Source organism: Fistularia commersonii, chromosome 20, assembly GCF_037954325.1.
Source record: "Fistularia commersonii isolate RoL2024-O1a breed Wild chromosome 20, RoL_Fcom_v1.0, whole genome shotgun sequence".
In the NCBI taxonomy this organism is placed as follows: Eukaryota; Metazoa; Chordata; class Actinopteri; order Syngnathiformes; family Fistulariidae; genus Fistularia; species Fistularia commersonii.
In genome coordinates, this window is record NC_141303.1 from 2046632 (window position 1) to 2057973 (window position 11342).

Here is an 11342-nt window from a genome sequence, read left to right on the forward strand (position 1 = left end):
TCGTGTTTACAATTTAGGATCACGCGTGGGTCCGCATGATCGCCGGAGTTCTCGCGATGACTCACTTGACCTCTCGCGAGACTGCGTCTGATTCTAGTTTCCTGACCTCCCTCCATTGGAAATGGGTTTAGTGACTGCAGGCGAAATACTGCAGTTTCTGTAAAATCTGGTCAATTTTTTTTTTAATTTTAACTTATTTATAATTTTGCATAGTCAGAAATTGACAATAAAGCTGACTTTGATTAGTTTCCTTTTTATTTACACTGCTGTTATGAGGGCTTTCTGTCCAAAAGAATTTCAAGAAAATATGAAAAAGGCCAGACGGCAAAGCTGGGATATAATAACTTTATTATTGTCCATTCGCACGAGCAAACACATCATATCCAAAGTCCATTGTCATTCCACCTGGAAGAGGCTGGGTTCCTTTAGTAAAAACTTTGGTCTGGCTCACTAATGAATGTGACACGACACGTAACTACACACGATGACATGCTTAGCAAATGACTGTTTGAGAGATGCACCGTGTCAGTAAACCCTCGGTGATTCACTAGAGATGAACGATGCCGCCGTCCCCCCCTCCTGCAACACGACCTGCTTACGCTGGTGGGTTTTTTTTTTTGTTTTTTTGTTCAAAAAGGAATTTTCTTCAGGGGGGCGGAGGGACTGGAAACTGCAGCTGATTCAGTATTATCACATCGACACATTCTAAAGCAACAACAGTCCTCGAGTAATAAAAACAAGAATATGCATGTAAAAATAACCAGTGGTTGAGATTACATACAAATGTGTAACAGTCTACACTTGCATATCCTTCAATTCACCCAAGAGGAGCTTCTCCCCGCAGCAGCAGCAAACATGGAAACTCACTTTCAGTGATTCAATAAAACACTCTCCGGCTTCACTTCCACCCCGACAGAGTCAAAGGAACGGATCCGTTCATCCTTCGAACCCAAACAAGCCCTAAAACATATGTACCACAAAAAGAAACACAGATTTTTTTTTTCCCTTTAACACATGAACTAAATCAAAAAAAAAAAATTAAAAAGAAACAACCAGTTACCGGACTAAGAAACATTAAATTGTACAAAAACATGCAGTGCCTGTCGATACTAGCATCCGTTTGAATACCGCTCTGAAATCCCCGTGACGGATCTCAGTGTAAAGGTATGCAGCAAACCTCTGGTCAGAGGGGAGGGCGAGGGATTTACATTCTGCCAAAATTCAGATTCGCTCGGAGGGAAAGCGGAGCACGGAATAGAAGTGAAGAGTGGAATATTTCAGACTCGTCTGCAGACGCTCCCTTCCTTCCAGACGCCAAATATGGTGAGGTGAGTGACGGGATGAGTGTGTGTGTGTGTGTGTGTGTGTGTGTGTGTGTTTGTCGGACAGCATGCAGGATGGATGTGTCCCTCCTCCGGCCCAGTTCGCTCTCATTTCAGGTCTCCCTCGTCGCCCTGGATGGTCTTCTTGATGCGCAGCAGCAGGGTCGTGTGCCACTGATCCAGACGCGAGATCGAGTCGAACTCCTTCACCTGAAAGCAGACGGGATTTGGATTCTGGCTCGATTTGTTTCCCGGATGATGCAAAAGTAACCCAAGATATATTTTTCTAATTTCCCAATACGGACATTTTCCTAATTTCAGGTAAATCTGGTTTTCTTTTAACAACTTGTAGAATTTCTCACCATGATTTCAGTCCTATTACTGACGATTTCTTGTGTGCTTCTTCTTTATTCTAAGTAATCATTTTCAACTTTTTCGAAAGGTGGCTCAAAACCAATGAATTCTTGGCTTTCTCTCATCGATTTGGAAAAAACAAAGTTTATTTGCTGACTAACATGATATAATGCATATTACCATCATTTACGGACTATAAGCCTCTTCTTTTTTCACAAGCTTTGAACATGGCGGCTTGAACAACGATGGAACAAATTACGGAATTTTTTTGGGCTAACAAGCTTCACGCCACCAAAACATTTAGCCTCGTCACATTGGACCGATGAAATGACCGTGAAATTCTGAAAAAAATTCTGGAATCTTCTTAATCAGCCTCATCACAGGCATTTCGGGTATTTGTGGATGTTACCGGTATGTATTTAATTGAAAGTATAAAAGTAAAAAAAAAAAAGTTTCTGTGCAAATAGCTCATGTTACTGTTGTTATTATCATCATGTTATCATGTTTTTTTCCCTGTTGTTGTTGCTGCTGTCTATTTATTCATGGATATCTTGCTATCTATCTTCTGTCTCTCTATTTCTATTTATATTCATATTTATTTGCCTTTTTTTTGACATTACAACTGTTACACTGCTGTGCTAATGGAATTTCCCCATGGGGATCAATAAAGTTTATCTTATCTTACGTGGACACCTACGGCTTATGGACAAGTGCGGCTTATATATGTACACACTTATTTACTATTAGCCGGTGCGGCTTATACTCAGGTGCGCCCAATAGTCCAGAAATGACGGTAATCATACATTCTCCATCCTGTTTATCCAGCGCTCAGGGCGCCGGAGTCTATCCCGGCTGTCATTGGGCGAGAGGAAGGGTTCACACGGCCACAAATACAGACGTGCAACCGTTCACCCTCTCGCTCAAACGCCATAAAGAGACTTTCAAGCATTCACGTGTCATAAGAGACATTTGTTCCATCTGGGCAACTTAAGGTCTCCGATGAACCTCCTGCATGTCAGCTGTGTTGTCATCTCAAGAGTGTGTTCACGGAAGTTTTCGCCGTGCGGTGAAGTTTCAGTCAGACTGAGGTAGCTCGGGGAAGGAGGACTGAAAGGATACCTGCGATCCAGCTTTCAACTTTTTTCGAAAACCCTCCGGGGACCCAAAGAACCTCCGAGAGCCGAGGCTGCGAGACCCACCAAAGACCCGAGAACTTTCTTACGGTAGAACAAGACTTACCGCCTCTGTGAAAGCTTCGCTGTTCTGTTCCTCATGAGCTTCCAGAAGTTTCTGAAAAAGCAACAAAAAAATATGTAGGTTACTTAAAAAAAAAAAAAAAAACTGCGCAAAAAAGAAAGAGAGCCATCAAATTCCACTGAGTTCTCAGAACAGCTACCTTCAACAGCTTGCACTCTCGGGAGTCTGAAAAAGCCGGAAACATCTCCTCGTACTTTTCGACGGCGATCTGTGGAGACAACGCGACAAACATCTGGCAGGGTTTGCGCTTCCAAATCCAGAAGACGGTCCCACGGCGACCTCGGCGACCTCACCTTGGCGTTGAGTTCATCCACGATGAAGTGACAGAGGGCTGCTTTGAAGAAATACTCCTTGGCGCTGTACTTCAGCAGAGGGTTGTCCATGGTGTTCGCTCCCACCTGCGGACCGCCACATTTCATGAGCTCTTCTGAAAAGAGTTGTTTCTGAAACTGTTTCTTTATAAAACTGTTTCTCTCTTCTCTTTCCATGCAGAGGGAAGCATTAGACCCGGGGGGCTTCTGAGAATAGTAAGTATTTAATTAAAATGGATCTTATTTTAGTTCGTTCATTTTTTAAATTTTGGCGATCTTCTAACACCTACACGAAGCGAGTTTTAATATTTTCACACTCTCTCTGTTTTGATGCCGGTAGATAATTTAAGTTTGGCTTTTTTTTTTATTTTTCATGAATACACGAAGGACTCAAATGTGTATTTTGCGTCTTTTTAACTTCCTTTTTTGGAGTTGAAAATGTTTTGCTCCATGCAGAAATGTAATGTTTTCTCCGTAGTTGTTTATTGATTTGACAAAATGCAACACATATTTTGTTTAAAGAAATACCGTAACATGCCATGTCAATTCATTCTAAATTTCAAAATGTTTGTGTGGCTCCCGGTGTTTTCTTTACTGTGTGTTTAACTCAAACGAATGAATGCAAAAGACACAAAAGTAACGTCTTTGTCATGTTAGCTTTTCAGAGGTTTTTTTTTTTTTTTAAAAGAGTTGGGGTCAGATTATCTCCAACTATGTTACAGATTTGAAAATTGCAACGCTTGTCTGAAGTTGAGATATTGTGTTGCATAAATTAAATAGACCACTTGCAGTATCTGCTGAGTCGGCAGAGATGAGCACCTTTTAGTAAAATGATCAGTAAAATGATCTGAAAGGGTTGGAATATGACGTTTCGATACCCATTAAAAGCCCAGTCATTTTGTTTTCAGTGATTTTTCTTCTTACTTTTCATGATTGTTAAATTCCATATCAAAAATAGAGTATTTTTAAGTCAGTGGAAAGGTTATTTAATGACTTTTGATGAAAATGGCCTTCATTTATCATGCTAAGCTAAGTCGATGACTATCAAGAGAAGAGAAGGACATCTATCGTCTCTTGCAAACTTCGCGTCTTTTTACTTTTATAAATAAAAACAAGGATGCGCACCTGTTCGTAGATCTCGATGGCCTTCTGGTACTGCTCCAGCTGAGCGCAGTAGGCCCCAACCTTCAGAAGACACTTGTTGGCAGAGCTGTAGGAAAGTACAACACTATAAATATAGCATCAGGGTATGATGTGGAATTCCGGTGGGTCTGTGGGAAAGAGGTTATCGTGGCAGATCGCTGACGAGTCTAATCAGTAACATCGTCGCACTTTATGTGTCGCAATGAAAAATGTGCTGAACACTGTAAAAAGTGTAAAACAATGCACCAAAATAAGGCCTGGCAATAAATGAATATGCGTCCAGTATTTACTGCAATACTTTTGGTTTTCCTGTCAAATACCTTTAAACCTGATTTTAAATGTTCGATTCCAGATGGAGGACAAAGATTTGAGTGATAATCATCTTGATTTTTAACAAGATTCAAAGTATTGTTTGTCACAGTCCACAGTGCATCCAGATAACTGTATATAATAATAATAATAATAATATCAACAACAACAATAATAATAATAATGATAATAATAATAATAATAATAATAATACACCGATGTAATAGTGTAGGGAAGTGTAAAGTTCGTCCACACCGTGCCAGGACTAAATCAACAATTAATCTGTAATAAATCACTTTAAAAATATGAAATAAGAAATGACAGAAAAGAGATATCATTAGGTGATATAGAAAGATAATCAGCGAAAGGGTGTCTTGTATATTCTCAAGGATAAGGAATGGCTTAAAAAGACGCAGACGTCAACTGCATTCAGATGCCACGTATCAGCATTTAAACACAAATACACAAACTTTTGTTCATTTTTCCAGTGTGGCCCAGCATTATAAAATCATCATGTAATTCATAATGTGATGACCTCAGGGTGGAATCAATAACACACCGCGGCCCCCCGAATAATGAACATATCGAGTCACATCAATATCTGGCATCAAGTGATTATATTCCCCCGCAGCTGTTATTGGAGAGGAATTTAAAGTGTGGGTTAGAGGGTATTTCCAGAAATAACACAACATTTTAAAATGATTAAAATGCCATTGTTGTCTGAAAAGGTAGAAACAAAAATGTTATTTCAACTTTGAGTTACTGGCTTTTAAATGCACTTCTCAGTGTCCTCGATAAACCTTTGTATTTCCTCTTGATAAAAGAAATGTGAGAAACGGTACCTGTTTGATTCCTCCCCTTTGTAGTAATCTGCTGCCTGCTCATAATGGGCAATCGCCTGTCACAGAAAACAATGACAAAAAAAAAAATAATACTATAACTCTCATTTCCTGTAGAAACAGTGTTTATATACACAAACGTGCGCACAAACCTTTTCTATATCCACGAGTTCCGCCTCGTAGATCTCTGCGATACTGATGTGGTGTTTGGCTGCGATGGTGAACCTTCCCTGTTGAGGCGGAGGAAGGAAATCATGACGGTCTAATCGATCCACGGAAGTTCACACGTGGAAGTTCATGACAGCGCGGCGCTAAGCGTCCCAGCGCAGGGACGTGTGGTCGAGCTGCAGCCTCTCGCATCGATGGGGTTTCGAGCTAAAATGACTGCTAACTGAAGGGGCGTTAAGATAAAAATGAAACCGGCGGCAGAATTGTGTCATATATCTATCTTTATCAATACATTCCTTTTCCTTCGCTTGTTTCCTCGGTTATCTTTTTAAACGGTGAATTGGCAGCTTTGGCAGGAAGTTCTTTTTAAAATTTCAAAATGAATTAACAAAAAGTTGCCTTGAATTTTACCACAAAATAGGGTGTCATACAATTCATAAAATTAAAGTGTAAATAATCTCCTCCTCCTTTGAAAACAGCTGATTTTGGTTTGGGATCACACATGTGGCAAACAAGCCTCCTGAATATTGTCATTTATTTTGTTTCCTTTGTCTGAGTTCTACGATGGTCTTACCATGTCTGTGTAAATATCGATGGCAGCGTTTAAACACTTGATTGCCTCTTTTGGCAGCATTAAGGGAAGAGGAGGGAAGAGTTAGTCATGAAAAAAAAAAATTAAACCCACAAAAAAAAAAAAAAAAAACAAGTTTTAGACGCCACAATTAAAGAATGGATAAACAAATGGCAAACCAGCATTAAACCGCTATGAGCAGCTCTCATCCTCCGGATCATTACCTCCATCTGTGCCTCAGAGATTATTTGATTGAACCATAAACAGGGAGGACGTCGCTATAAATCAACTCCTGGTAACTTTTGGCTCGAAAGCCACGACGGTAACTCACATCATTGTATGTTGTTAGTGTTTTTTAAATGTAGAAAAGGAATTAATGTCCAGCTCTGAACACAGGCCTACACAAAGTGTGACATGATGAGGATGACGAGTATCTGCTGTTTACAAGCTGTCCAATCTGTGCGACACACAGGCCTCCGCCTTTTTAAATCCTCTTGTGAAATCTGCATTGATTTTCTGTTTGCGGATTGAAGCAATGAAGAGCGGATGCCATTAGAAGAGGGAAAAAAAACTTGATACAGCATTTAATCAAGGAGAAGCTATTTGACCATTAACTAATGATACTTTTCACTGTTAATCCGGCCATTTTTTTCTTGAAAATTGAATATAGTAGTCAACTAATTGCAGTTATTATGGATGTTATATGTGAGTGGATCGTATCGGTGACGCAGGATCACACTGAATTCTGCTGCATTAAGGTGAAGGTCACATATATTTGAATAAAAGTGGAATCAACCAACTCCGCATTATGCTGGAACACACAGTGTGTGTGTGTGTGTGTGTGTGCGTGCGTGTGTCTGAAAGGTTAGCTTCCCACTGGAGAGATATTGTGATCAGCCGTAAATATATGATGTCTTTCCCCTCTCCCTTTATTGCCTTGCAGCAAATGTGATACATATTACTGTGATATCACACAAATACTGTGATAGTGATGTTTTCCCGAATCCCTCACCTTGATCAGAGAGCCAGATTTATCAAAAACAGAATCCACAAATCCTCTTGAAATTAAAACGCTGTTAATCACCAACTGTTCGATCAATTGTGTCTGCAGACTGTCCCGTCAGCGTGCTGTGAAACTACAATAAAATAAGTAAAAGTCGGTCTTACCATTAGGATCGGACTTCTTGTAGGCGTTTCCTGCATCGATGAAACTGGTGGCACAGTCGTGTTTGTTCTGCAGTTGCATGTGGAGACGTGCGGCTTTACAGAACGCACTTCCAGCGGCTGAGGAGAGGAAACGCAAACATTTTGCTTTATACAACCTTGTTGTTTCTTTGCCAAAAAGAGAGCACATACATTTACAGCCTTTCAAATATTTTAGAAAAATAATATATCGTACCACTCCAGTTCTTGGCCATCTTGAACATGTTAGCTGCTCTGCAGTACATCTCGCACGCCTCTTCCACTTTGTGATGCCCTCTGAGGCAAAACAAAGAAAAACAAGAATGGAGGGAAGGTTGTGCAAACACTGGAAATATGACTGAACTCTGCAAACATTGAGCTGAAAGTTGCAAAACGGTCAGGTCTGGGTGGCAGAGATGTGTTTAGCAGGTCGCACATCTGCAGCATCAAGACTGTTTAGCGTGCCAAACCATTCTGCTTTCTCATGATGGAGATGCAATTTTCAAACTGGGGGCCTGGCTTGCTTTAATCCCTCCACACATTCTCCATACATCTCCCATCCATGGCAAGAAATAGACCCCTGGGGATGGGATGTTATAAAGCTGTCATAATGCTGCAGTCATTCAATCACAGCGGAGGATTACATCACTGCTCGGTCGGCCACAGAATTACCAGAATAAAGCCTATCAAACCACACGCACAAGTGCCTGAATGACAACAGCTGGAGGAGATTCTGGCAGAGGTTTAGAAAAAAAAATGGAAGCATCTTTGCATTTTGGGGCGAATGCAAATTCATCCAATAATGGCATTATTGGAATAGACTGACAAACAACAAATAAATGATTTTGCTTATTGTGATGGTGCATATGAAGACAGACAGGAGAGAGAAGGCAATTTTCTGTAATGGCAACCATCCGGTGGAGCCAGACGCTTGTATAAAATTGGGAAAAATATATATCGTCAAATTGGATTTGAGCATCATGCAGATGCATTATATACCTCTGGTGTATACAGCATCAAACCAAGCACCGAAGTACAGACACAACATAAACATCAGGATCAATACATTGATTTCCATATGGATTCAAAACAGTTGTGAGTTATTACCAGAGATCCAAGGTCCCACTTAATGCCTCCATATTGTACTGCATCATGCGAGTTAACCCTAACCTTGCTAACTAACAACAATTTAAGCATTGTTTTGCAAATAAATAATAAAGAAGATTCCTTTTCATGCTGATTCATGCTGCCGGCATCTTTCAATTCAAGGATGTTAATCACTCAATAATGACTAACGATGTAAACGTGGACAATGGTTAATAGCGACGTTTTATCCAAGACAATGTAGTGATTTAACATATATACACATGTGTATGTGTTACATACACAGTCAAGCCCGAAATTATTCATACCTCTGGCATAACTGACTTTTTTTAAAATTGGAAATGACACAGGCTTCTCCCAAAAGATAATAAGACAATGTACAAGAGGCACAATAAGGCTACATCTAAATGTTACCAAGTTCCAATGGCTACCGTGAAAAGCACTTTTAAAAAATACAAGGCATTCCACGTTGTGAAAAATGTCGTAGGACCTGGTCGGAAGCCAAAAGTGATGTCGTGTGCTGGCCGAGCGGATAGTGAGAGAGATAAAGAAAAATCCAGGAATCAGCAACAAGGCCACCCTGGAGAATCTGGTCCCTGCTGGTGACAATGTCTCGAGGCAGACTGTCCAAAAGACACTGCATACCAGATAATGCACAAAAAAACCTGTTTGGCCTTTGCGAAAGCTCATCTTGACTAAGAGGACGACTTCAGATCTGCTGTTTTACGGTCAGATGAAACAAAAAGCCGTCTTAGGTACACAAAAAAAGAAGAGCGCCGGTGGCGACGGGAACTTCATGCTTTGATTTTCAGCCAATGGGCGGGGAACCTAATAAAAGTAAACAGCACCGTGAAAAAACTTGGCCTTGGGTACCGTTTGACATTGCACAACAACAAACCCCGAACACACAGCAAAATTTGCTGAGAAATGGTTAGCGCACAAACACATGAACATGTTGGAGGAGCCCAGCAAGAGTCCTGACTTAAATCCAATTGAGAATCTGTGGAGGGAGCCAAAGGTCATGGCAAGTAGACCCTCCAACCTGCAAGATCACAAAAGATGAATGGGCAAAAATACCAGTGAAGACCCATAGCAAGCTGAAAAGCAATTACAGGAAGGTTTTGATTGTTGTCATTGCCAATAAAGGTTTTTCTATTGATTATGGAGAAGGGTGTGGATAATTTTGGATATGCCACGTTTTGTTCGGACGATAACAGTCGAGAATTAATTTTCTTTCCCACAATGATGCCTTTTGTAGATTATCTTATTTTTGGGGGGAGAAGCCTGTGTAATTTCCAGTAGAAATAAAAATAAGTATATTGGTTGAATTAAAGTTAATAGGTCAAAATTTTCCAGGGGTATGATCAATTTAACTATATGTATTTAAACTACATTAAACTAAAGCGGCTTGTTTACAGCAATAACGCCTGATTTAGCTAACACGCCCGTGTCTAGGTCGAATGACAAGCCACCCTCTTTTAATGTTTGTGTTTTTAGCCAACCACACGGAGAATTTAACAAATAATAACAACACACTAGTGTAAAAGCGGGCTGCGTGCTAACACTGCCAGCTACATGCTAGCTAGCCAGTGATTCTTTGGTGCAGTGCCGTCTTACCCTCCAAACATCCCTCCCAAAAAGGAGCCAGACGACTTGACTTTTTTGTCGGCGTCGGCCATTAGCTGGATAGCTTCCTTCTCTTTGCCGGAGTTGTCCATTTCTTTTTATTTATTCGTAGCTGTGTTGAAAAAAAAGGAAGCAAACCCGTGTCGAGGGGGGAAAATATCCGCAGAGGCTCCGGTTGTGTACAGTATGGATTACAGTCGACGGGTTTATTTAGCGTGGGCGGACACCAGTCGGGGGCTTAAGCGAGAGCTGTGTCATCGCGGGAATTGGAGTGCCGTTCGGGAACAAGCATTGTAGTTTCAAAACGAGAAAAAACTACATTACCCAAAAGACGTGACGACGCTGTTTTAAATAGTGCGTTACCAAACACTATGTTCCGGCATGTGTGTCTATTTTATAATTCTAAACAAAGTTAATTATTTTTTTATATAATCCGTATAAAGGATTCTTATTTAAAGAATATACTATGGATTTTACACATTACATATCGTTTCCCCATCTGTGCAGCAGGTGACGCTAATGTGCCATAATTAGACGCACAGCAGTTTAATACTTTGATTATTTTTAACTTTTTGCATGTATAAAGTTTTGATCATTGAGAGTGTATTAATAATTTATCATTTTGTGACAGATGTATGACTGTAAAAATAGATAAGTAATAATAACCCCAGCCACAACAATATGATATTGCTTGCATGTTTAATTGTTGCCAATTTTGACACAGACCTGAAAAGTAGTCATGGATATAAATATCTGAATACACATGGCAGTCAATGCTTCAAGAACCATTTACTCATATTTTCACTGAAGTAAGTCGCCCGTGTTTTGAACTTAAATCAAACAATGAAACCAGGTTTGTCTTTGCAAGATATTCTTCACTGTTGTTGTGGATGTTGTTGCGATTAATCATGAAATGTAGCAAGCTGTAAAAAGTAGTGAGAATAAGGAAATGCAAAATGCTGAAGGTGGCTTTAGCACCATGTGAATTTACCCGGAGTGACATGGAATTGGCCCTGACCTAAAACAGTACTTCTAAACAGTTACCCGCAAGCTGGGACATTCCCTTAATAAGTCATCATTTTGTTGTGGCTAACATGAAATTGCCTCAAGATTCTTTCACAATAAATCCCCACTGTTGACAAACCTTTTACAAGCA

General features: G+C 40.2%; 1 protein-coding gene across 1 annotated transcript; it reads right to left on the bottom strand.

Annotated features, from left to right (window-relative positions):
* Nucleotides 1-331: 331 nt before the first annotated feature.
* On the bottom strand, nucleotides 332-10409 carry napbb (N-ethylmaleimide-sensitive factor attachment protein, beta b). The gene is made up of 11 exons (XM_086166853.1): nucleotides 10178-10409; nucleotides 7674-7753; nucleotides 7442-7558; nucleotides 6278-6324; nucleotides 5688-5765; nucleotides 5539-5594; nucleotides 4370-4454; nucleotides 3227-3331; nucleotides 3073-3141; nucleotides 2916-2966; nucleotides 332-1532 (listed from the first exon to the last, which is right to left on the bottom strand). The coding sequence occupies exons 1-11, from the start codon at nucleotides 10276-10278 to the stop codon at nucleotides 1431-1433; spliced, it is 891 nt and encodes a 296-aa protein (XP_086022979.1). The 5' UTR covers nucleotides 10279-10409; the 3' UTR covers nucleotides 332-1430.
* Nucleotides 10410-11342: the final 933 nt, after the last annotated feature.

What these genes read in the sequence shown, in the direction of transcription:
- napbb (XM_086166853.1), bottom strand. Translation starts at nt 10,278, where the DNA reads ATGGACAACTCCGGCAAAGAGAAGGAAGCTATCCAGCTAATGGCCGAC. An exon ending in GATGGCCAAGAACTGGAGTG is followed by an intron (nt 7,559 to 7,673) that starts GTACGATATATT and finishes TCCTCTCCTCAG; the next exon opens with CCGCTGGAAGTGCGTTCTGT. An exon ending in CCATCGAGATCTACGAACAG is followed by an intron (nt 3,332 to 4,369) that starts GTGCGCATCCTT and finishes GGCGGTCCGCAG; the next exon opens with GTGGGAGCGAACACCATGGA.